Source organism: Chelonia mydas, chromosome 4 (assembly GCF_015237465.2).
Source record: "Chelonia mydas isolate rCheMyd1 chromosome 4, rCheMyd1.pri.v2, whole genome shotgun sequence".
NCBI lineage: Eukaryota > Metazoa > Chordata > Testudines > Cheloniidae > Chelonia > Chelonia mydas.
The window spans coordinates 118589674-118617163 of NC_057852.1; the positions used below are offsets into that span (position 1 = coordinate 118589674).

At 39.1% G+C, this 27490-nt stretch overlaps 1 protein-coding gene across 3 annotated transcripts in view; it reads right to left on the reverse strand.

Annotated features, from left to right (window-relative positions):
- The window catches only part of AFAP1 (actin filament associated protein 1), a 170423-nt gene that overhangs the window by 85853 nt on the left and 57080 nt on the right, over positions 1-27490 (reverse strand). For all 3 annotated transcript variants that reach the window (XM_037898121.2, XM_037898123.2, XM_007056505.4), the window contains 2 exons: positions 13738-13866; positions 6186-6292 (listed from right to left, as the gene is read on the reverse strand). In XM_037898121.2, the coding sequence (XP_037754049.1) occupies positions 6186-6292; positions 13738-13866 (236 nt within the window). The remainder of the gene's footprint in view (positions 1-6185; positions 6293-13737; positions 13867-27490) is intronic.

Below are 27490 nucleotides of genomic sequence, written 5' to 3' on the forward strand. Positions count from 1 at the left end.
TATCGTAATCCTATCTGTGTGTTCCAAAGAGAACCCAGAGAGTTGGCATACTTTGTGTTTACAGAGTGATTCATGTTATTTGCAACATCTCACTTTAAAAAATCCTTTTGATTTCACTACGGATTTTCTTCTCCTAGAGCACCACCTCCTTTTTGGCATTTTCTAATAAAAGTCTGTGAGTATACCTGACAGAGAGCAAGATAAAAGGAGGCTGTCAAACTGATTCCCAACAATAGGAAGCCCATTTATATGGAACACTCCTACAGAGTAAGTATGTATGTACGTGGGGAAGTGTAGGGCGTAGAATTGACCTACTCTTTTGATTTATGCCTATAGGGAGTCTGGCACATTGCTGGACACTTGTTGTGGTTAAATAGTTAGGCTGTCAGTGTTCCAGGAAAAACAAAAATATGCATGCACTGTGGAAATAATGCAAAATAACTGTGTGTGCTGTTGGATTTTTTTTTTTATTTTTATTTTTTTTTGATTGCACAGAGCATTATCTCTGAAATCACTGACAGTCAGATGAACTATGACAACTGTGACAAAGTTCCTCCTCTACCTTGGTGGGTCTTGTGCTTATTGGTGGATTTGCTCGCCTTGGAGCTTCACGGCAGCCCTTGGTTTGGCCGTTTTCGTGAACCCACAGTCCAGGTCAACTCCTCCTGTGTCTGACCAGGAGTTGGGAGGTTTGGGGGGAACCCGGGCCCACCCTCTACTCTGCGTTCCAGCCCAGGGCCCTGTGGAATGCAGCTGTCTAGAGTGCCTCCTGGAACAGCTGTGTGACAGCTACAACTCCCTGGGCTACTTCCCCATGGCCTCCTCCCAACACCTTCTTTATTCTCACCATAGGACCTTCCTCCTGGTGTCTGATAATGCTTGTACTCCTCAGTCCTCCAACAGTATGCCTTCTCACTCCCAGCTCCTAGTGCCTCTTGCTCCCAGCTCCTCACACACACACCACAAACTGAAGTGAGCTCCTTTTTAAACCCAGGTGCCCTGATTAGCCTGCCTTAATTGATTCTAGCAGCTTCTTGATTGGCTGCAGGTGTTCTAATCAGCCTGTCTGTCTTAATTGTTTCCAATTATTGTTTCCAGTTTCCTGATTTTTCTGGAACCTTCCCTGTTACCTTACCCAGGGAAAAGGGACCTACTTAACCTGGGGCTAATATATCTGCCTTCTATCACTCTCCTGTAGCCATCTGGCCCAACCCTGTCACACAACCTAATGCATGGAAGTTATATGTGTTCTGTCATGCTGTGGGTAATTTATGCTAGTCTTCCTTAGGAATATCTGAACAGCAGGACCTACAGGATATTATGTCATTGCTTCACTGGAAAGTTATTTTTAAAGCTGCTTGATGATGCCACAGTAGTGGGATCGTAGGTGATAAACCAGCAGTAGTTGAGCAGGACATAGAGCATCGTCTCCTTTGTTACTCCAAACCCATGAGCAAGGACCATTGTTTGCAGTGTCACAGCAACAGCATCTTCTACAAGAGAAATAGTACAAATTTAACGATAGGGAAAATGTACACCAAGACATACTCAAGTACTCAGGCTAGAAAGGAAGGTTACTTACCTTTTAATAACTAGAGTTCTTCAAGATGTGTGGTCGCTATAGGTGCGCATGCACACCATGCACCCAAGACTGGAAGATTCTTTATTAGCAATGCCCGTTAATCTATGCCTGCATCCTGTGCCTCCTTGAGCTCTGAACTGAGGGCATAAGGGTTAGCACAGACCAACTGGATATTCAGTTCCTACTCTACCTTGAATAAAGAGAGGATCCAGGCAGAGGGAGAAAAAAGGCAGGTTGTGAATACCCTTAGGAACGACATCTTGAAGAACTCCAGTTACTGTAAGGTAAGTAACTGTACTTTCTTCTTTGAGTGCCAGTTCCTATGGGTATTCACCGTCAGTGACTCACAAGCAGTACTCACTGATGAGGAAGGGGATGCAAGGACCCATGCTGAACCACAGATTGAAGCACTGTGGTGCCAAAGTATGCATCAAGTAAAGAAGCCCGGCATAGTGTCTGGTAAAGGTGTGCAATGAGCTCCATGTTGCCACTCTACAGATTTCCTCTAGAGGCATACTTTGGTGACAAAATACTGAGACAGTGTGTGCTCTAGTAGAGTGGGTCCTTAAACGCTGAGGAGAAGAGTCTTCCATCTGTTCATAAGTTGGATACAAGATCCATTTCAAAAGTATTTGAGATTAAATTGCTTCCTTTTCATCTGCTCAGTGAATGAGATGAACAATCTCAGGGATTTTCTGAAGGGCTTTGTCCTGTACAGGTAGAAAGTCGGAGTTCCATGAATGACCAAGGAATGTAGATTCCTGTCCGCTCTGGAAACGTGAGGTTCCTGATAGAACACTAGCACATGACCAGCCTGATTCAGGTGGAATTCAGAGGGAACCTTTGTGATGAACTTGGGAAATAACTTTAGGGTCACTTTGTCCTTATGAAATATGCCGTAAGAGCTGCAAATTCCCCTACTCTCCAAGTGGAAATGACTGCTTTAAGGAAGGCCATCATGGTTAGATGGAGAAGTGAGCAGGAAGCCAAGGGCTCAAGTGGCAAATTCATAAGTGCTGCCAACACCAGGTTGAAATCCTAACTAGGAGTTGGTGCTGACACAGGAGGGAAGGTTCTGAATAAAGCCTTTCAGAAATCTCATGATTATAGGGTATCAAGAAGCTATCAATAGACTGTATGAAGCCAAGCTTAGAGACAACTATGGTGGAGCCTTGAGAAGGGTTCTACCTATGTGCAGGCAGCCATGAGGCTTAGAAGAACTAGGAAGGAACAGGTTGTCCTCTGGGCTTATTTGGAGTCAGACAATTACGTTCCTTAACACAAGGAACCTATCTTGAGGTAAACTGGCTTTGGCGGTTGTCCACTCCAGCTTCGCTCCACCAAATTCTATAACCTGTGTTGGGATTAAAGTGGACTTTTCTAAGTTTACTCAAAGTCCTAAGGATTGTAGGACTCTTAGGAGGGAGTGTGCCAATGACTGGACTTCCTGGGATGAATGACCCGTAAGCAGCCAGTTGTTGAGGTAAGGTAACATCAAGGCTGCCCTGATGACGACAGTGCGCTGCTACCGTGGCAAGCGCCTTCATGAACACTCCTGGGACCCCTGAGTAAGCTGAAAAGAAGGACTCTGTATTGGTAATGTTCTAGGCTCCCTGTAAAGCACAGAAATGTCCTGTGGGCTAGGTGGATGTCTATACGAAAAGATTTCAGAGTAACAGCCGTGTTAGTCTGTATTCGTAAAAAGAAAAGGAGTACTTGTGGCACCTTAGAGACTAACCAGTTTATTTGAGCATGAGCTTTCGTGAGCTACAGCTCACTTCATCGGATGCATAGCATATCGTGGAAACTGCAGAAGACATTATATACACACAGAGACCATGAAACAAAACTTCCTCCCACCTCACTCCCCCGCTGGCAACAGCTTATCTAAAGTGATCCTCAAGTAGAGCCATTTCCAGCACAAATCCAGGTTTTCTCACCCTTCCACCCCCCCCCCCCCCCCCAGAAAACCTGGATTTGTGCTGGAAATGGCTCTACTTGAGGATCACTTTAGATAAGCTGTTGCCAGCGGGGGAGTGAGGTGGGAGGAAGTTTTGTTTCATGGTCTCTGTGTGTATATAATGTCTTCTGCAGTTTCCACGATATGCTATGCATCCGATGAAGTGAGCTGTAGCTCACGAAAGCTCATGCTCAAATAAACTGGTTAGTCTCTAAGGTGCCACAAGTACTCCTTTTCTTTATACGAAAAGAAGTACCCTTCAAACTGAAAGCTGCAAACCAGTCATCTTCATTGAGGAAGGGGATTATAGAGACCAGAGTTGTCATCCGGAATCTCGAATAATGTACGAAGATATTCAATTCTCTGAGATCTAAAATGGGCATCCATCTGCCCTGTTGTTGGGAAATGAGAAAATATCTCAAATAGAAACCCTTCCCCTAGGACTCTATGGCTCCTAGTCAAAGAAGGAAGCCCAATTCCTGTTTGAGAAAACTCTCATGAGAGGGGATCCCTGAAGAGGGATTGGAAAGGGGGCTGGAAGAAGGGATTGATAGGAGCTCCTTTTTACCATAGTAAAGGGGTGGAAGAAAGCAAAGTAATAAAAACATACGGTAAAATAACAGTGTAACGGGGAAATGTTTGTGTGAGAAAATAAACAGCCAAAGCTGTTTGCCATGCACAATGTGTTTGCAAAGCTCTATCTTCTACCTTCTTTCATCAACTCATTTTGATCTGTTGGAAACATAGGAGCTTCAGTTAGGATGCCGTGGGCTCATGGGACAGCACTGGAGGTGGGTCCCTCTCACCACCATTCTCTCTCTCTTCCCCCCAGCCAAGCATGCTAGAAAGTACTAAGTTAAGAAAAGACCAGGCATACAAAACACTATAATTTTGCAATATTCCTCGATCCTTAATTGAAGGTCTCTGATTCCACAGACTCAGTTGGCACTCAGAAGAATCCCTTTCTCGTTGCAGTGGGAATCAGTCCTGTTTAGAACTTTCAGTCACAGGCCCCCTGGCTCTAACTGGCTCAATTTCAAAGTCAATTTTCACAATATCTTCCAGCAATAATTATGTTACTTCAGAATTCAAAAGAATTTAACTGCTGCAGAAATTGTCGACATATTGGGCCCTATTTATAGTTCATCCCCCTGTACAGCTTTTTTAGTTTTAACTATATTTATACATTGGTATAAGAAAGACGAGAATCAGGCAAATTTCTTTTGAACCAACAGAAGAGCTTAGTTTGGCGGCAGTTTCTGCAGCCAATTTACTGAATGGAGCCTACGTGCGTACTGGAAAATAAAGAATTAAGCTGGCTTGATTTTACGGGATTAACACTTGAAGGCTACATTTTCAAAAATCTGCAGGCATGTGCATATATATTTTTTTGTGATTTTCTTGTATCTCTTCAATAATTTCCACTGGATTTTATTTTATGCACTTCTTGTACGTTTTATTATCAAACACTATAACCATGGAATAGGTTCTCCAGAGTCCAGTGCATATTAACGTGCATTTTTGCATTCACTCAAATCTATTGCATAATAATTCTATATAGTTACCTGCAAAGAATATTAGCACACATTTTTGCTGAGTATTGCCAGATTTTATATATAAATTAGTTATGTGGCTATCACTAGCATAAATATTTGTGGTTTAAGAACATCCACAGTTATACTAGATAGGATTTTTTAAAATTTTGTTTCAAGACATAAGCCAAAACACTGACTGCAGTTAGGAAGAAACTACTCTGATGATCAGGTTATTCCAAAACTGTCCACTATGGGGATTTCTGCACCTTCCTCTGAAGCATTTCATACTGTCCACCGTCTCAAGATGAATAATGGAGAATAATGGCACACTGGTCTGATGCATTACATCACTGCCTTATAAAGTGAGTAAAACAAAAATGTCAATCCGGTAATTTGAAAAGAGATTAAAAAAACATCCTAAGGTCATCCAGTCTCTCTCGCACACCTTGGGAACACTGAATTCTGCATTGCAAGCTAAACATAGATACTTTATAAAAAGTACATCTCCTTAGTGGGGACTCATCTAATACCTTTCATTAGGAAGTTGATCAGGAATAAGTAAGAAGCAGCACAATTTATCAATAATTAATCCTCTCTAATATCAGGGCTAAAGTTGTTGTCAAAACAGTCCAAAGCAATTCTTTGCAGAGTCACTGCTAGGAATCTACTTACATTATTTTCTTCTAAGCTATTGTCAAGTCAATAATAAAGAATGACTAAAACTTGTTTATAATTAGGTTACTTTTCAGCAAAACAGCTGCTTCCAGCTGGACGATTTTCAATGCAGATCTCAGTCCAGCTCTCATATTTTCTATAAACATCACTAGAAACTTAAAATTTTACTCTTTCAGAGAATTTCCTGTTCTAGAAAGCGAACTACATTGGACAGCATTAAAATCCTTTCTTCCCCTGCAAGCCGGTTTGATTTTTCAGACTCTGGGCCTCTATTTTGTTAATTATATATTGCAAAAAGAAAAGTATTGTCATGCTGAGCTATCCTGAGGAAAATGAGAGTAGCTTTCTTTTAATTATTTGTGTTAATGGTTATCACAACAATAGTAAGGAAATATTTTCTACGGGCTGAATGTACAGTTAAATTAACACATACCAGCCATTGCTGAGGTATCTCTGGTAGAGGCATCTGAGGTGGGGCAGGCAAACTAGGCAAACTATTGGAAACTTCTTGTTTCTGTACATGTTCTTTTATTTCAAAACCTGCAGGAAAAAAATGCATGACACATAAGACAGTAAACCAAAGTATTAAGATGGGACACTGCTCCACTATATCTATTTACTTATTCACACAATCTCTTAGTTCTCCATTTCAAAGAACTTCTGAAACATTTTTATCTGAACATTTGTTTTTAGCATCCAAAAATCTACCAACACAGAACAGAGGTTGTATTCATCCACCATCATAAATGGCAGAGGGTAGAGACCAACACAAGCTCCCAGAACGTGGATGTGTAGGACACAAATTTCCCTCTTGGCCTCATTCCCGTTCCCCGGATCATAATTGATTTCCAAAACCACAGCGATGAATGTCTTAGTGACTTAAAACACAACTTAATAGGATCGATGCTATAATTTAAGCTTCTAATAAAACAAAACAAACTCATGCTCACCCACCTAACTGTATATGAGAAAGCCAATCCAGTCTGTTGAATACCAGATACAGAAAACTATTCAGGAAATAGTTCTAGATTAGTGGGAAAAAAATCAGAATTTAAGGGAGCTAAATCAGTGATTCTCAACCGGGGTACATCAACTCGTGTAGACATTTGCCTACTTTTACAACATGCTACATAAAAAGCACTAACGAAGTCAAGAGAAACTAAAATTTCATACCACTTGTTTACACTGCTCTATATACTACACACTGAAGCGTAACTACAATATTTGTATTCTAATCAATTTATTTTATAATCATATGGTAAAAATGAGAAAGTAAGCAATTTTTCAGTAATAGTGTGCCGTGACACTTTTGTATTTTTATGTCTGATTTTGTAAGCAAGTAGCTTTTAAGGGCAGTGAAACTTGGGGGTATTCCAGACAAATCAGACTCCTGAAAGGGGTACAGTAGCCTGGAAAGGTTGAGAGCCACTGATCTAAATAGCCAGAGTTTGAACAATTCACTAGACACCTAATAACTGCTGTTTACAAGAGGAAGATATAGAAACTGGGGATGTGCCAGTGGAGTAGAGGTTTCCCTCAGCCATCATTTACTAGACTAGAAAGTGTCAACAAAAACTATTTGAACAGAGTTACACAAAAGTTCTGTCCTCTAAATATTTTCTTTTTTTGCATAACTCTCAATTTTTGTTATGATGAACAATGGTTTCCAAAAGGTCTAACAACAACAGGGTTTCATTAGTGCAACTGCTCTGGAAAAAACACAGAAGGGAACTTGGAAGTGAAAGGGAGGTTAAGTGTAAAAGCTGCGTCTTGAGGCTCCTACCAGTCACTCCTGCCTGACAGTCATCAAGGAAGAACAACAACTTAGTAAAATAAATTTGAATCCCAGTCACACTCTTTTCATAGGACTGTAGTATAGTTTATCCAAAAAATCAGCTTGGGAGACTAGGTGTCAAGGTTCCTTCCCCACTCTGAACTCTAGGGTACAGATGTGGGGACCTGCATGAAAACCCCCCTAAGCTTATTTTTACCAGCTTAGGTTAAAACTTCCCCAAGATACAAATTATTTTACCTTTTGTCCCTGGACCTTATTGCTGCCACCACCAAGCGTCTTACAAATATATAACAGGGAAAGAGCCCGCTTGGAAACGTCTTTCCTCCCAAAATCCTCCCAAACCCGACACCCCCTTTCCTGGGGAAGGCTAGATAAAAATCCGCATCAATTTGCATAGGTGAACACAGACCCAAACCCTTGGATCTTAAGAACAATGAAAAAGCAATCAGGTTCTTAAAAGAAGAATTTTAATTGAAGAAAAAGCAAAAGAATCACCTCTGTAAAATCAGGATGGTAAATACCTTACAAGGTAATCGGATTCAAAACAGAGAGAATCCCTCTAGGCAAAACCTTAAGTTACAAAAAGACACAAAAACAGGAATATACATTCCATTCAGCACAACTTATTTTATCAGCCATTTAAACAAAACAGAATCTAACGCATATCTAACTAGATTGCTTACTGACTTTTTACAGGAGTTCTGACCTGCATTCCTGCTCTGGTCCCGGCAAAAGCAACACACAGACAGAGAGAACCCTTTGTCTCCCCCCCACTCCAGCTTTGAAAGTATCTTGTCTCCTCATTGGTCATTTTGGTCAGGTGCCAGCGAGGTTATCTTTAGCTTCTTAACTCTTTACAGGTGAAACGGTTTTTTCCTCTGGCCAGGAGGGATTTAAAAGTGGTTAGCCTTCCCTTTATATTTATGACACTAGGGTTCATTTCTTCAACATTCTGGCACAAATTCAATCAACGGAGGTGCATCCTGCTTACCCCAGGGCTAAATTTAGCTCTTTAGTGTTTTGTTTAGCTTTTACATACATATTTGAACATCTTTGTCTGAAGCCACACAACTCCCAAAAGTGCAATCAATGATTAAATGCTTCTTGTCATAACACTGTAGTCCCAACAGGTGTGAAGTAATAGATGGAAAAAACAATGCTGATAAAACAGACTATGACTAGAGGCCAGAGATAATTCCTTCTTCCTAAAAATCAAGTTTAGAGATATTTGTTGAAAAACTTTCAAAAAATTTTTTAAAAGGTCAACTTTCAGTTGTGCCTCTTCATGTAGGACAAAACCATCTTTAGAATTTTACCCATTTGCGTATTCTTTCTTTGCTTTCTTTTGCGGTATTTGATTGATAACTTGAAAGTTAAATAGGGAGTTTCTTTCTGGGACAAAAAATCAAAATTAATCCTGCTGAATAAATAATTTTCTTCTCACATTTTTATTAATTTGTTTGCTAACAGACAAAGCTGTGTGTGTTAAATAAGGACGTGCCCCAATAGCCCATCTTGCATTTCCGTATGCAGTGAAGTCAGAATGACGATCAGCCATTTCTATGGAAACAGGCTATGCTGTCAATCACACTATTGTAAATTCATTCCAGGCTCCAGCAACTGAATAAACTTGATTTTTGGAGGACGAAGCCCTGGTTTTTCCACAAAACAAGGTGAAGCAAAATGGGCTTGACCGAGATTTAGTTTAGAGTTTTAGTTTGTTCAAACGTGAAACTCGAAAGGGAATTTCAAGAAGCAGGAGGAAGATACATATAAATGAAGGCCAAAAGATTATATCTGCATGTATCCCTATGACGCGTATGGTTAGACCAGTGATATTCAGACCTCAGTGGTTCAGGAGCCAAATCAGTGATCAACATTACCCAAAAGAGCCACAATAGTGTGAATTCATTGTTTCATTTACTATTTATAATATATATATTATTCTCACTGCAAAATGACTCACCAAGTATTATGATTTCGTCAACTACAATTGGTTAATAACAGAGTAAAAGCATCCTGTTTGGTTAATAAACTTAGATTGGTTAATAATGAAATCGCACAGTATTTTAATATCATGTGCTGCAAAGAGCCACAGGAGACACATTAAAGAGCCACTTGCAGCTTGGGAGCCTCAGTCTGAGTATCACTGCATTAGACTAACTCATACTCGTTAAATGCAGTGATTAATTTGTAATGAAAGAGGTGTTGGGGCTCAAGCAATTAGGTCCTGGGGCTCAAGCAATTTTTTTTTTTTTTTTTTTTTTACTTTTGTAATTGACACAGTAAGCACAAAGGTGCCGGAACTATAAACTGCCAAGCCCAGAGGTGACGGGGCTCAGCTCTGGCAAGCCCTGGCACAAATTAAGCACTGGTTAAATGTAGTCTTCATGTCACACCACTGAAGTCAATGTTCAATGGCAGTACAATGCACATGCTCATGAAAGATTTATAAAAGATTCCCTTAACAAATAACTTAAACCATAACTATCTTGTACCTGAAGTGTTTCAATGAAATCCTACTAATGCCCCCTGCCAAATGACACTTTCTTTACAATGTTTGACAGCTTTAAAAACCTGAAACACTAAAAAATTCTGGAAATGAACAGTTAAAGGATGCAGACAATTCCCACTTACACATAATCCTCGATTACCATTCCCGCAATCCTTAATTTTGCTCACTTTTTTCTTCAATGATGGGAATATGCTGTCGGGTATATACAATTGCATAGCTGTGTAGTGAAGACTTTGAAAACAGTATAGTCCCAGGGCACTCTATACCACAGTTCCATAAATTCTCTCATAGTGTTGTGTGGGCGGAGTAAAAGGATATGTTAAATGACCAGAAATAATATGATTGTTCAGTTTGGTTATATGGTATTGTATGTTTACGTATTCTTTTACTGTATGCAACATAAAGAAAGATTAAAACTGTGCAAGGAGATGGGAGTACTTAATGTTATATCATATAACAGACATAAAAAGAAACTTGCTTTACTTTATAAAGGCACTCAATATTCAACAAAGCTTAGTTTAGTCTTTTTCACAAATTACTAATATTTAATATAATAATTATAAATTCTAGATAACAAACTTTTCCTCATATCCATCTGACCTTCATTATAAACCTAAATGCCAAATACTAATAATATTTTCAACTACAGATCGATTCACTTGAATTTATTGTGCGTGAGAGAGAGAGAGAGAGAGAGAGAGAGAGAGAGAGAGAGAGAGAGAGAGAGAGAGAGAGAGAGAACTAGTTAGCTAGTTAGTTAGTTCATATAAGCACTCTTTGGTGATGATCCAGGGTACTGTTTTCAGTCAGTTAAGGTAAGTTAGGACTTCACTTTATCATATCTATCACATGCGCCCTGTTGGGTATAAAGCTTTTTGCCCACGATTGAACACTGCAACCATAGACAATGTTCTGTACCTTTAAATCATAGCCAGAAAATTGGTTTTATGGAGTGAATCAATCTATAATAAAGATTGATTCACTGGTTCAATTACCAATGTGAAATGTATGGAATGGTGGGTCTATGCTCAAAATCTTTGATTGTAATGGCACTTTGAAAAACAACATAGAGGTGACTGTGACAACCACACTTTGTATTCAGATGTTTTCTTGCCACTGATTATCCTAACTGGAATTTTAAGATCTCAAGATCTAGTGTATGCACTTGGTAGTGTTTTGCAGTGAACAAGTTTGTACAGTAGAGATAGGAGATTAACTGGGTAAGGCCATATCATCTTAAAGTTTCTTCTAAGCAGATCTTCCAATTTTGTAGTTTCTCCTACAGTTACAGCATCTAGACATTTTTAACTTGTAAAGTACATATAGGAATCTGGAAAATAGGAGGTAAATTTTATTCAGAAGTGTTCAACATTTAGTAGCATGGAAAAATCCACTAACGGTCTAAAGTCTTTGATCTTCCTTCTTTTAAAAATATTGTGTCTTTGTGTCGTGGAGGAAAACCTGATAACCCATATATCTAGCAAATCAGTGAGAAAGGTACCTGATGCCTTTTGTCTGTATTTGTAGAGTGGTTCCTATGACAAGATGTTGTCCAATTTCCTGTTTGAAGAGGACTACGGTTACGTGAACTAGGATGCTTTCAGACTGCATCCACAACATCCACATGGAGGAGTTACAGAGCAGCACTTTGTTGAGCACGGCTATTCACATCCCCATAGTCTGAACTTCGGGCAGTGTAGACAAGCCCAAAGTCTTCTTTGAGGCACTGAATGGAGATTTGTATTTCACAGAGACAAAGCAAAGTGTCACCCATGAAGAGAGCAAATTTAAGCTCATTATCAGAATTCCCTAAATCTCTGAGGAACCTGTCAGCTATTGCAAGTAGTTCAAGAATGAGAGAAAACAAGAGAAGGTGACAAAGAACACTCTTGACTTGTGCCTCTCTTTAAAGAGAGAGTCCTTCAGAAGCCATTCAAATAAAGGAAGATATATGACAGATCGGTTTGCGATGGAGGTTATAAATTCATTTTTTAAACTGTAGTTCTCCAGTACTACAAAAAGATAGTCCCAAAGAATCTTAACCAACATCTTTTCTGCATCTAATGCTAGAAAGCCATTTTTATTCATTTCTTTAATATGATGAATAAATATTATTAAATATTATAAATTGTGGCTTTCCCTGGAATGAAGCCAGGTAGTTGGTTTCCTAAGCATTTTCCTAATACTTTATTTTCCAGACTGGTTAGTTATACTGGCCAGTATGATCTACAGTCTTCTGGATTTTTATCTTTTTTCAGGGGTATGGTTATACTGGTTTCCAGACAAGAATTAGGCTATTTTCTTTGTTCAAGGGAATCACTGAACATTTGAAGTATTCAAGGCACCAGAAGCTTCTGTAAAGCTTTATACACCTCATGCTGACCGTGTCCAGCCCAGGACATCCGCCATTTGGAAAGTCCTTTGTAGCATTCCTAATTTCAATTGCTGGTATCTCACGTCAAATTTGACTTTTTTATTTTAGCAATCTGCAGGATATTTTTTGGTTTTCCAAAATTGTATATTGTAAAAGAGATCCTGAAGATGGCAAAAAAAAAATTTTTTTGGTAGCACTTAAAATGTGTCTGTTATCTGTTTTTGATCAGTTGCTTTATTTTTCTTCTGTTCCATTTGCAAGTATAACAATTGGGACTATAGTTGAATGACATATTTTGAAAGCTTACACATGTGATTAAAGAGTGCATTTTTACCTATATTGTACAACAACTGACATACGTAGATTCCTTTACAGTGGGGAATGAAATGTATGTCACACTTTTACTATATTCAACAATTTTGAAAAGCTCCTCATCAACTTACTACTTTGATTCATGAATATAAGTTTTTACAAATATCAAAGGGCAAAGTTAAGGTCATGGGGTATTTTAAATAGAATAGGGTGACACGAAAGTGAGGAAATTATTGGAGAACGCTAACTCTAAAAATTCTTCTCTCCTCTTCCTCTCCCCCACAAAAAACCTTCCCAGAGAACAAAATTTCCCTGGGGAGAGAGTGGCATGAGAGGGTACATGGGGCAGCAGGCATTCAGGCCCGGATGTTGAAACCTGGTGAATGGGGAGGGTCTCAGAGCGCAGGCTCCAGCCTGAGCATTTACACTGCTATTTTTAGCGCCACAAGGCCAAGTCAGTTGACGCAGGCTCTGAGACTTGCTGCTGCAGATCTTCTCTTGCTGTGCAGACATACCCTGAAGTCTCAGAGACTGGCTTCTTTTTGTGAAAGTTAGGGAGGAAGGGGTTTGGTGAGAAAACAAAATTAGCAGAGCAACTGCCAATGCTCCATAATTAACGCTATTTTTCAGTCAATACCACCAATTGCAAATGCATTCACAATCTAAATAAAGTAACTGCTTAATTCACAGATCAGAAAAACACTGTGGTTGGCAGGTTATCTGCAGTACGATAAATTACTTTGCGGCTAGATTGTGTTAACATTAATGTAGTGGAAGACACATGTAATAGCTTAGTTCCAAGCCCTTTGTTAAAATTAACAATAAAAGGTAACAAAGGAAAGCACTCAGCAAGCTTATATTTATTTTTTGCCTGGTTGTATGTCTTTTTGCTTTGTTTCAATTTGGCTTTCAGGGGAAAAGAGAAAAACTTGGAGCATAAACTAATTCTTCCCATTCTGCAAGGAACAAAATAAGTCTCTGACACTGACCTTTTGATGACTGTATCCTCAGGAGAATGTTAGTTATTACTGCTTTTTTCTCCCTGACAGTGGATGTTAGATATTCATGGTCCAAAAGTTCAAGAAACAGACGCAATTCAACTATTAATTCTTCCATGGCTGAAAAAAAACAACAAGAATTAACTTTTCTAAACATGTAAACTTGATTTAAACAGGCCAGTGAATTCTCTTATTTAAAAACAGATGGCTATTTCTTGTCAATTTTATTTTAACCTGTACTCTCCCCCCCCCCAAAACCCACATATACACCAAAGATATGTCTACACTACACAGACTATACAAGCACAACTGTGTCATCATAGCTATGCCAGCATAACTATATAGTCTACATGTGGTCCTCCACACTGATGGAAGGGGATTTTCCATCAGTGCAGGAGCACCACCTTCACGAGTGACAGTAGCTACACGGACAGAAGCATTCTTCCTTTGACATAGCTGCGTCTACACTGTCAACCCATCTGCCTGTCAACCTAACTTTCAATGTAGACCAGGCCTAAATCTAGCTGGGAACATATTGCATGAATTAGCCACAGTGTCACCCATCCCACCATTAGTCTCTGGTGAACCACCCTGCTCACCCTTCCTCATAAATGTCAGAACGGAACCTGGCTGGATTTTTTTTAAAAAACACTTTTTTTTTTTTCTTTTTAGTGTCATTTAAAATGGAAAATTTTGACAAAAATTTCTAAATGCATTGACATTCGCAACATTTTTCATTTTGGAATTTTGGGGAAAATCTCCCCCCCCCGCCCCCCCATACACCCGTAAACATTCCATCCATTGTTTCTGGTGGGGGCGAAAAAAAGGACAGGATTAAAAACAAACAGGAATGTGATTTTTTTTCCCCTAAAAAAATTTACAAGAATTTTGCAAATATGAAAAATTTTATTAAAAAAGAATGAAAAAGTCTCAGCCCCTACATTTTTCATGAAATATTCCTTCCTTCTTTATTTTTTTTTATCAGCTCTACTTAGAACATATAAAAACAAAGTGGATCCAGATACTCAGCCCCCAAACTAAGCAGCTCCGCACTCAGAGATGAGGAGGCTCACAGGTCCAAAGGTTCAGAGGGAGGTAGTTTTTGCACATAGGCCCTATGTAGGAGTCTGCACAGATAGCAAGGCCAGTCCTAGGACCACATCATTTGTCCCTGCTGTCTATGCCCAGTGCTAGCCTGGAGTGTTGACTATTACACAGTAGGCTAATTCTCCAGGCATCATCTTGGCAAAGAACTCTCCTCTGAGGGTGTCTAATAAGCTAGGGACAGGGTGATGCTACAGAGGCTTCTGGAGTTTACAGGGATGCAGTCATACAAACGCTATGTGATAAATGAAGTAGTAACAGTAGGAAGAAGCGTCTGGAAGGGCTGGATGTTGTGGGTGAGAAAAGTCTCTCTCTTATTATTAGCAGAACCCCAATGTGCTAGGTTTGTATAGGACAGGTAGGAAACTTTAGTCCACATACCAAAGAACTGTAGATTACTCAAAAATGAGCAAAGACAAATACACATGTTTTTAAGGACTATTTGTTTGGCTATCAGATACACAATGGTATAATGACAGGTTTCAGAGTGACAGCCGTGTTAGTCTGTATTCGCAAAAAGAAAAGGAGTACTTGTGGCACCTTAGAGACTAACCAATTTATTTGAGCATGAGCTTTCGTGAGCTACAGCTCACTTCATCGGATGCATCCGATGAAGTGAGCTGTAGCTCACGAAAGCTCATGCTCAAATAAATTGGTTAGTCTCTAAGGTGCCACAAGTACTCCTTTTCTTTTTACAATGGTATAAGACTTCTGAGAAAAGCATTATTAATGTGCGGGACTCTGTCTGGATTTAAAACAAAATACATACACAAAAAAATTATTCTTTATTTTGCCCCTGGAAAGAATGAAGCAGAAATACATTTCCTTACCTACTTTGCTCCTTCCTTGCCTTCCCTCCCATCATATCCACACATGTTTGTTTCCTAATACAGTATTTCCATAAAACCAGTTCCTACAGTGCAGTGAAATAAGTGACTAATCTGTTCATATGACCACCAATGCGCATATCGCAGCTTGCTGAACAGTGCACATTGGTACTTCATTTGCAAATGTTTGAACACTTTGTCTTTAGAAATGGCCATCTTTTTTCAAACACAGGCCTTCTCTGAGCTCATTTTTAATTCTGTCGTATTAACAGCTTTGAATTGTTTTATTCATTAAATGACATATTTCCATAGTCCATGACTAAATTACACAATACCAATAATATAACAACATTCTTAAGATTATGACACTTAATGCAAGAGTGAAGTATTACTGTGAAACAACCGTGAGCTGGAAGAGCATACTGGCTAATAGTCTCTAACTGAGAAATGCCCAGCCACCCCGCTGTATCTGGTCTCACCCCGGGCTCTCCTGTACCATATCTCTAGGCACTGCTTCAGTCAGGATTTTTTTGAAACTGCAGTAATGTTCACCAAGCTCTTGTGTATAATTGTGACCATATGTTTTACAGTATGCTGTGATCCCATTCCTGCCCCTACTGAATTCAAGTTCTACCATTGACTTTAATGCAAACAGGATAAGGAGTCTACAACATAGCTGATACACTGCAGACAGACTGAGGGAGAAAACATGTCGGTTCATTATATTGGGAGGTACCAACCCCATCTAAGCCCAGAAACTAAAATAATAGAAAACCATCCATAATTCTGGCTTGTGAAGCAAGTATACAAAGAAAGCTTTATGCGGCCACCAAGCTTTTCTGTTTATTCTCTCCCCATCACACTCAAATCAGTGCTCAGACAAATAGCACTGTTCTGAAACTGTATAATGACACAGAAATCAATCATGAACAAATAGTTAAGATTACATTTTTGCAAATCCCCTTCAGAAAGGCACTATTCATCTACTTAAAGACACTTATCTGCCCCATCCAAGTCTTCTATTGCCTGGCATGTTTTTCTACTTTAGCTGAGTTGTACAGCTACTTTTAAGTTAATTGTGCATTCTTTCAAGATGTATATTCCACTGTGGCTTTTAGAAAGTCTCTTTAAAAGGGTAGCAAAAAAATGATAAAATATCTGCCCAAGCCCCTTCAAAAATCAGAATCTAAAAGGGATGCCTTATTTGCTTCTTGGTAAACTTGCTTCTTGCTATTAGCTTGCTATTATTTTACATGTCTGTTTCAAGACAACTACATCATTTCCAGTTCCATGTGTATTATGTAGTCATTTGCACCTTTGAAAAGTGTGTGTAAAATGCTACCAAGTCAGAATGGTAGAAACTACATTTTTTTCCAACTTAAAGATGTCCTCTGAACACTTTTACATTTTAAAACATTCTTGTAATGTTATATATTTTCTGTTTCATCTGACTTTTCAACTGTGGGCTATCCTAAACAGTGCTGCAAGAAACCACACCTGGTTCGCAAGTTTTGCAGTAACATGAAGGTGTTCCAAATGTTGGAATCAGAAATAAGAACTCAGAAGAGGGATCAATGATTGTGTGACACTTTTAATATTTTGGTTAACAATATGACTTTATAAAATTCTGCAGACCCTCACATGACAAATGGTACATTAAAATCCAATCCCTCAGCACCATTATAAGTACTAAGTAGTATTAGCCCCATTCTAGAGGGAGGATAACTTCATGTTGCAGGCCACTAAGGCTATCTGGGTTCTATTCCTGGCTCTGCCACAGACTTCCTGTATGACATTGGGCAAGCCACTTAGTGTGTGCATGTCTCTGTTCATCTTTGTAACAGTCGGGCAATGCTAAATCTATCTGAAGGGGGTATTGTGAAGATAAAATCATTAAATGTTTACGGTGCTCAGATACTAAGGTGAGGAGTGTCATAGAAAAGCTTATAAATACGTTTAAAAATGGATAAACAGAGGGGCAGAGAGGTATTCGAATGGCACTTTTGTAGCCGGTATTGCCAGGTATTTACATGGCTGATATGCTAAATATTCGAATGCCCTTTCATGCTTCAGCCACCATTCCAGGAGGAAAAGATTCCATGCTGATGACGCTGGTTAAAAAAATAATGCGCTAATTAAATTTTGACTGAACTCCTTGGGGGAGAATAGCATATGTCTCCTGCTCTGTTTTACCTGCATTCTGCCATGTATTTCATATTATAGCAATCTTGGATGATGACCTAGCTCCTAGCACAGGCTGTTCCTTTTAAGAAGACTTTCACTACAGATTTGACAAAATGCAAAGAAGGTACCGATGTGACATTTCTAAAGACAGCTACAGCACTCGACCCAAAGTTTAAGGATCTGAAGTGCCTTCCAAAATCTGAGAGGAACAAGGTATGGAACATGCTTTCCGAAGTCTTAAAAGAACAAACACTCCAATGGAGAAACTACAGAACCCGAACCACCAAAAAAGAAAATCAACCTTCTGTTGGTGGTGAAAATGAACATGCATCGTTCCGCACTGCATTGAGTCGTTATAGAGCAGAACCCGTCATCAGCATGGAATGGTGGCCGAAGCATGAAGAGACATGAATCTTTATCGTATCTTGTGACGCTGGCTACAACAATGCCATGCGAACACCTGTTCTTACTTTCAGGTGACATTATAAACAAGAAGCGGGGAGCATTATCTCCTGCTAATGTAAACATACCTGAGCGATTGGCTGAACAGGAAGTAGGACTGAGTGAATTTGTAGGCTCTAAAGTTTTATGTTGTTTTATTTTTGAATGCAGTTATTTTTGTACATAATTCTACATTTATAAGTTCAACTTTTATGATAAAGAGATTGCACTACAGTACTTGTATAGGTGAATTGAAAAATACTATTTCTTGTTTTTTTACAGTGCAAATATTTGTAATAAAAAATATGAAGTTAGCAACGTACACTTTGTATTCAGCGTTGTAATTGAAATCAATATATTTGAAAACGTAGAAAAGATCCAAAAATATTTAAACAAACAGCGTTCTATTATCGTTTAACAGCACAATTAATCACGCGACTAATTGTGATTAGTTTTTTAATTGTGTGATTAATCGCAATTAATTTTTAATTGCTTGGCAGCCCTACTGATTTTACAATAAATAATACAAAAAGCTGTATAAGATTTTAAAGGCAACAACAACAGAATAATTTGCTAGATTTTAAAAATCGTTATAAATATTTCAAACACAACGTTTCTGAAATTTCTTCTCATAATATCCTGCCAGGATCTGAATTTAGAGGTCTGTTTTTCTTCTGCAGAAGCTGATGGCATCACAAATACTTAAGAAAATCTATGGAATGTAGCTCCCTACTCTCCTTTAAATTTATGCAGTGCCATCAAATCTTGAAGAAGAAACTCCATGTTTATTGAGTAGAGAATGGATGTCTCATCAATTAGAGTGATAGGTCCCTAATGTGTTCTTACGCTTGTCATGCACAAATCCAAAATAATGACACCTCAGAAGGGTTTTCAACTTTGGGATTCAAAGTTTTTGAATTTTTCAAATGACAGCACATAAAACCTACACTCACATGCCAGAAAAGGAAGACAGCAAGGTAAAAATCATCAGGGAAAGACAATTACATAGTGCTGCAATTTTTGTTCCAAATCAAAACTAAAATCAACTGGAACTGAAACAAAATAATGATGCAGTTATCCCAGATCTACATTTATGGGCACTATTCTAGAAACATTTTTTTAAAATAATTTGAAGTTTTCATTGCAAATTGATTTTAAAATTCGTAGGAACAGTACCATATAGTGTACATAATCTCCCAAGTTTTCTTAAACCAGAAGCAAAAAGACAAGAATGAGCTGATTGTTTTTGTTCACTCAGACTGTAGATGTCAATGGGAGCTAAGGTACAAATAAATCTTGCAGAAAACTGGTCTGGTGGTTTTAAAAAGGTTATGGATTTTTAATAATAGATTAAATTTATATTTAGTTTCCACGCTAGAAAAGCTTTGGAACAGTAGGCTGTCTCAAAATTTGTGTCCTTTCAAACTACTGAGCTATTTCAAAAGCTCATTATCTCAGACTCTGGATTGTCTAAATTTAAACATTTATATTTAATTTCCAAAACTGATTTTACTCAAATGTGGTTGCCTTGTACATCTGATTAAGACCAGTCTTCAGGTCAAATATGAAAACTATGTATTGTAATTTAGTGTATTTACATTCATATGAAGTTCCAATTTGTGTATTATCTAATTAAGGTCATACAGAGAGGCCATATTTTAAGACACAACAAGGAATAAGAGTTGATGTTGAGTTTTCAACCTTACTGCTGCGTTTACTGACTTTTCAGACCTTGGACTTCAAGGCCATAACCTTGTCTTAATACTAGATTTTGCATGAAATACATTAAATTAAAATAAAATATATACACACTCCCATAATGGTTAAAATATTTTACACACAGAAAGATGTTTAAGGATGTGATACAAACTACAGGATAAGTATAAACAAAAATGCTCCCCAGCCCTCACACTACTTGGAATCACTTTAAAACGTGAACATTTTCCACTCCAAAATTCAAGCCTCCATTTCCTGTGAGCAGGTACGAGACCTGGCAGACTTAGGGTTAGAGGCCCAAGACTAATGCTGTTAAAAATATACAAAAGTATGAGGAAAAACAAATCCATGTCTTTCAGATGACCACACTTTTGGTTTTAGACAGTTTTTTAGGTCTAGCACTTGCAAAAACCTGAAACACACAGAAAACAAACCATACCAATCCACCACCTGAATTTTCAAATCAGCATTTTATCCTAAAGAAAGGAGCACAGAGAAGCTGCCTGCAAGAACTAGTTTATCAGCATGACCAGGGTATGAATTAATGTCTGCTACCATGGAACTAAGCCCATTTCTACTGAAATGAGCTCATCATCGTAACCATTAAGCTGTGTCAGCTTCTAACCTATCCATGAGAGTGTTTTAAAAAAAAAAAAGGGGGGGGATGGGGAATCTATGAGGAAAGCATGAGGCTGAGCCTGTGTTTTATATAATCTGTTGTACACCCATTACAACTGCCAGATGGTGGAATAAGTTCCTTTCACGGCTCCTTCCTTACCATAAGTGACAACGGCCCCCTACAGAAACACATGATTTCTGGAAGCAGGCAGTAATAGCAGATTCCACATTAGGAATAATTCTTACTTTTCCCAACACGCAACTGGGAGAAATCTACAGTAACTGAAAACTGTGTCATGATCCTACTAGCAGGAAGATAACCTGTTCACAATAGCTAGGCAAATGGACATTGTTTCCCTATTTGCTTCCATCTCTTCAAGAGATCTCTAGAGACCCTTTAAAATGCTCTTCTTTGATTTAGCTAGAGAGACTTCAGCACCTTTTAAATATGTCACTAATGTGATCTCTTCCTCTAAATAGTGTAAATAATGGAGGTGGAATAAACGAAAGAGGAGGCTGCTTCCTCCTGAGCATTGCCTAAAAGACTTAAGAATGTTCCTAATGGTACGTCTACACTGCAATAAAAAACCCGCGGCATGGCCGCAGCTGGCTCTGGTCAGTTGATTCGGGCTTGTGAGGCTTGAGCTCTGGGGTAAAAATTGCAGTGTAGACGTTCAGGTTCAGGGTGAGTGTAGTGGATGTTGTACTTATGAAGTAAGCAGATTCTCTGGGTCCAAACCCTGAATTTTCACAGGGGCCAGAGGACAAAAGGTGGAAAAAAGGTATCAGCTCTATGGGATGGTGATGTTTATTATTATTTGTATTATGGCAGTATTAAAAGGCTCCAAGAGAGATTGTGACTCCACTTTACAAATACATAATAAGAGACAGTCCAAGCCCCAAAAGCTTACAATCTAAATATACAAGACAAATACAGGGGAGGGGAAGGAAAGGAAGTATTACTGTCCCCATATTGTAGACTGGGCACAGAGGCACAAAGATTAGATGATTTGCCCAAGATTACCCAGGGGTGTATGGAGTGTACGGGAGAGGTAATACTGTTGAGTGATTTGAACTGCTGCATTCTTTGAGTGGTTCTTTTCCTCTCTGGTCCTCCCGGCACACCCCGCTCTCACTTGTGGCTCCAACTAGCTGTAAGCATGCGACAGCAGCCACATCCTGCTAAACCGCCTCGGCAGGCGGACTAAAGCAGGTGAGGGTAACTGGCAGTGTGGAAACTGACAGTGATTTAGGGATTGTCTTCCCAAGCATATGCTGACTGTTCTGGTAGCCGAGGTGGAAGAGACCATATATTGGTCCAACGGCTTGAAAATCATGGCTAACCACTGCAGCTAAAGAAGCCTTCAGTTGGAACAGCCTTTGTGCCACTGGACCAAGCTTCAGCAGCCAAGAGAATGGGATTATCCCAGGTCAACGACTCTCCCATTTTAACCAACCTCACACACACGTCATTGATGCACATCTCCACAAAGAGAGATAGCATGAAAACGTCATCGTCAAACCAACGGACTACACCAGGACACAGGAATTCTGGACGAGCCTGGAAATTAACCCAAATCTTTTGAGTCCTGTTCCAATGCCTTAATCAAAAGACAATCCATTTCTCTAGAAGGAAGAATAATTGCAGATATACACAGTAGATCCACATCTCATGGGTATGGAATGAAGATATGGAACCAGTGTCTATGTCTGCTAGTGACCGTCACACCTGTTGCAGGAGCGATCAGGAAGGAAGGTGTTTGTAGGACACAGTTTCTCCACCATCAGAAGAGAGTAGAAGGGAGCTGAATGTAACCAGGATGCTGTTAACTTTTTCATGGACCCCACAAAGCCTGGTTTGACAGCAATTTGTTCCTCTGGACATTATGGGCTTCCCACACAGTTACAGCATGACAAGAAGCAGCTGCTTTCCCAACCCCTCTATCATAGCTTCCCAATTCATCGACTACTTGAACACTGGCCTTTTACAAAGCAGGAGTTGGAAGGAAGGAAACTATCACCATCCTCCATCCCACCCACCAGCTTAGGGATATGAGGTCTGATGTGCACCCATCTATTACAGCTAATGGCAGTAGCCGAGCTACTCAAATACACAAACCTGCCGGAGTTCAGAAGTATAGAATATCAGGGTTGGAAGGGACCTCAGGAGGTCATCTAGTCCAACCCCCTGCTCAAAGCAGGACCAATCCCCAACTAAATCATCCCAGCCAGGGCTTTGTCAAGCCCGATCTTAAAAACTTCAAAGGAAGGAGATTCCACCACCTCCCGAGGTAACGCATTCCAGTGCTTCACCACCCTCCTAGTGAAAAAGTTTTTCCTAATATCCAACCTAAATTTCCCCCACTGCAACTTGAGACCATTACTCCTCATTCTGTCATCTGCTACCACTGAGCAGAGTCTAGATCCATCCTCTTTGGAACCCCCTTTCAGGTAGTTGAAAACAGCTATCAAATCCCCCCTCATTCTTCTCTTCTGCAGACTAAACCACCTTCCTCACAGAGGGCCCTCTAATGTCATAAGATAAAGTGAGAAAGGAAGCAAACCATAAGTAAAAGATGAAGGACTTCAGTATCAGGAAAACTGGTTGAAACTATAGTAAAGAATAGAATTATCTGACACACAGATGAACATGATATGTCGGAGAAAAGAGTCAACACAGCTTTTGTAAAGGGAAATCATGACTCAGCAAGCTATTCAAATTCTTTGAGGGGGTCAACTAGCATGTGGACAAGGGTGATCCAGTTAATATAGTATACTTGGAATTTCAGAAAGCCTTTGACAAGGTCCTTTACCTAACCTATTAAGCAAAGTAAGCAGCCATAGGATAGGAGAGAAGGTGATCTCATGGATCAGTAACTGGTTACAAGATAGGAAACAAAGGGTAGAAATAAATGGTCAGTTTTTACAGTGGAGAGAGGTAAATAGTGGGGTTCTCCAAGGATCTGTGTTGGGACCAGTGCTGTTAACATATTCATATAGGATATAAAAAAGCAGTAAATATTGAGGTGGAAAAGTTTGCAGATCATACAAAATTACTTAAAATAGTTAAGTCCAAAGATGACTGCAAAGAGTTACAAAGGGATCTCACTAACCTGGGCAACTGGGCAACAAAACAGCAGATGAAATTTAATGTTGTTAACTGCAAAGTAATGCACATGGGCAAACATAATCCCAACTATACATACAAAATGATGGGGTCTAAATTAGCTACTGCCACCCAAGAAAGAGACCTTGGAGTCATCTTGGATAGTTCTCTGAAAAAAAATCTGCTCAATGTGCAACAGCAGTCAAAAAATTAACAAACATTAGGAACCATTAGGAAAGGGATATATAATAAGGCAGAAAATATCATCCTGCCACTATATGAATCCATTATACACTCACACCTGCATGCAGTTCTGGATGCCCCATCTCAACAAAAATATATTAGAATTGGAAAAAGTACAGAGAAGGGCAACAAAGATTATTAGGATTATGGAACAACTTCCACATGAAGAGAGAATAAGAAGATTGGGACTGCACATCTTACAGAAGAGACAACTAAGGGGGGCGGGAGGAAGATACCATAAACGTCTATAAAATCATGAATGGTGTGGAGGCAGTGAATAAGGAAGTGTTATTTAGTCCTTCACATATTCAAAGAACCAGGTTCACCCAATGAAATTAAAAGGCAGCAGGTTTAAAACAAACAAAAGGAAGTTCTTCACACAACACAGAATCAAACTGTGAAACTTATTACCAGGCCAAAAATATAACTGCATTAAAAAAAGAATTAGATAAATGCAGGGAAGATCGGTCCATCAATGGCTATTAGTAGGGTTGCCAACTCTCCAGGACGGGCCTGGAGTTTCCAGGAATTAAAGATTAATCTTTAATTAAAGATGTCATGTCATGAAACTTCCAGGAATATGTCCAACCAAAATTGGCAACCCTCGCTATTAGCCAAGGTGGTCAGGGATGCAACCCCGTGCTATGGGTGTCCCTAAACTTCTGACTGCCAGAAGCTGAGACTAGAGGACAGGGGATGGATCTCTTGATAATTGCCCTGTTTTGTGCGCACCAGCCATTGTCAGAAGACCCAATATTGGACTAGATGGATCACTGCTCTGATGCAGTATGGCCATTTTAATGTTGTTATAACTATCCCAAGGATGAAGTGAAACACGGGTAAGATCCCTCAGCAGGGCACTTTATCCCCAGAATAATGTAGGTGAGCCCAGCTAAAAAAAAAATAGCAATGATCCTTTATTCCAAACCTGGAGCCACCCAGATTGTCACCAACTATCTTTCCAAGCAGCATGAAGAACAGCAGAGACAAAAGACACAGCCACCAAACACTCCTCCTGCCTCAAACATATTTACGGTAATCCTTAATGAGCACCATTACAGTTACAACCCACACGTATTCCTCCTTTTTTGTTTCTTCCATTTCAGTCTTCAAGGCACTGGCTTGTACAAACTTAGGTTTCCAAATAAATAATCTGAACTCCTACTGCTGCAGTCAAAGCATTAAGGCAATAAAACAAGAAGTGGGAAAGCAGATAAGGAATGTTTGGGCAAGAAACAAAGTTGCCAAAAATCCTGCTCACTCATCTACAGCTGTTTGACTGACAGACTCACTGGAGCGTAATCCATTATACAGGGCAGATGGATAAGGCTTTTTTTCTTTTCTTTTCTTTTTTTAAGTACAGTTCAGTGTTTTATGCACTACCACAGATTTTAAAGGAAGTCTGCTTTTAAACAAGTTCATAGAATCAGAAAAATCAAAGAGCTTGTGATGAAGAATTAATATTATAATCAATTATTTAACATAATAATATTAATTGTATAAATTAAGCTAGTTATAACAATGTGTTGCACAAAGAAGAAATTTCAGTAACTAAGAACAGAAATGTAAAGCATAATCCACTTAAGTTTTTGAAGTTTTCCTCTAAAGATATATTTTTCAAGCAAAAAATGGTTTTTTTCCTCCCCAAAATATACTCTGAAAAGTACAGACATATGGATCTCACTCCACCTTGGAGTCCAAACTAAATAGAAAGCCCAGGCCATGCTTATTTTTCAGTGAATTTTGTTTCACTTTCCTTTCCAGATTCCACTATTCTTACCAATGAAGAAATTTGAGTTTCTTACATTGCAGCATCTCCGTTTATTTTGGTTCACATCATCTTGTCACCATGACATTCCAAGTCTTGCTTCATAGCTCATACACTAACTTAACTCCTGTGTTGCGTCGAACCACAGTAAGATAAGCAACTATTACAGTACCAACACACACACTCAGGCAATGAAGTCTCATATGCTACAAAAGGTGGACAGAAATTATGTGATAGAAGACAAAAGCTCTGCCCCAGACTCCAAATCTCAGTAGCAGATGGTGGCCAGATACACAACAAAGACTCGAGGGTATGGGTAATGCATGTTAAATAAAATAAATTAAAGCATACAATGCACCCCATGAGCTCATATGGACCCTGCTTGAGGACTGCCTGCTTATCTGTTTTTAGGTCAGGATCTCTTTAAAGTGTGTTACTCAAAGAGCAAAAATGTCAGAAAGCAAATTAACTAATTCAATTGAAACACAAACTAATGTAACGATGGAGGGAGACATACATAGAAGGCAACCACTGGATTTTTCAGTGTAAGGTTTCTATTTTTGTACTAAGCAGTCTAATTCTTGTAACAGTACCTCAATCACCAGCAGCTAACACTTAAAACCTCTTTTACATTCATAGGCATGTATATTTTAAATCGATTATCTTCCATGCAAACTAGGAATATTTTGTATTATGTGAATTTGACATTAAAGCTTCTCTGAGTATTTGTCTAGTCTGTTACTAATTTAAAAAGGGGAATAAGATGATAAAACCAGAATACGTGGGACCATATCCAAAAGTCCTTCTACTCACTTTTGACCAAGAAAGGGTGAAACAAAAAAACAAGTTAGGACTTCAGGGTCTGAACCATAGTTTCTATCAAGAACAGAAAAAGCCCTAGAAAATACATAGGGGAAAAAACTGAACTTGAAAGACTGATTAAACATATAGATCTTTTCCATCTTCAGTTTCCTACCTTCTCTGGTATTTGGCAAATCTTATGTTGCCTGGGTTGTCAAATATAGCTGTGAGTGTAACAGAAATTTAAAGCAGAGCCTTTGAAAAAGTACATAAATTCCCAAGAGGTTTCAACAAGTCCTCCAAAACAGCAAAGTCTCAAACTATATCAACATTGCACACTAAAGAATGTTATGAAGGTTGCAAAGTTAAGCATTCAAAAGTTTGGAAATTCCTGAATTTAAAGGTGCCTATGCAATCATAATTTGGCCCACTTGTACATTTGCATTATCATAGAATATCAGGATTGGAAGGGACCTCAGGAGGTCATCTAGTCCAACCCCCTGCTCAAAGCAGGACCAATCCCCAATTTTTGCCCCAGATCCCTAAATGGCCCCCTCAAGGATTGAACTCACAACCCTGGGTTTAGCAGGCCAATGCTCAAACTGCTGAGCTATCCCTCCTGGTATAGTCTTTAATTATACGAACTCCATACTTTATATAAACACACACTTTATTTTCCACAGGAACCCTGCCACACTCCGTGCACAGGATGATGGTGCTCGCTTAATGAGCAGCTATTCTATATTCTGTTTTCTCCTCATTATTCAGTGTGCAGCCCAGGCCTCATTTACTGCACAACTATTCAAACCCTACTCTAAAGGCAGAATTAATTTTCTCCTGGGTTCCTCTATGGCATTCATCACTATAGTATGTGAGTGCTTCACAAATATTAATGAATTTATTTTCACAATACCTCTTTAAAATAGGAGGTATTAT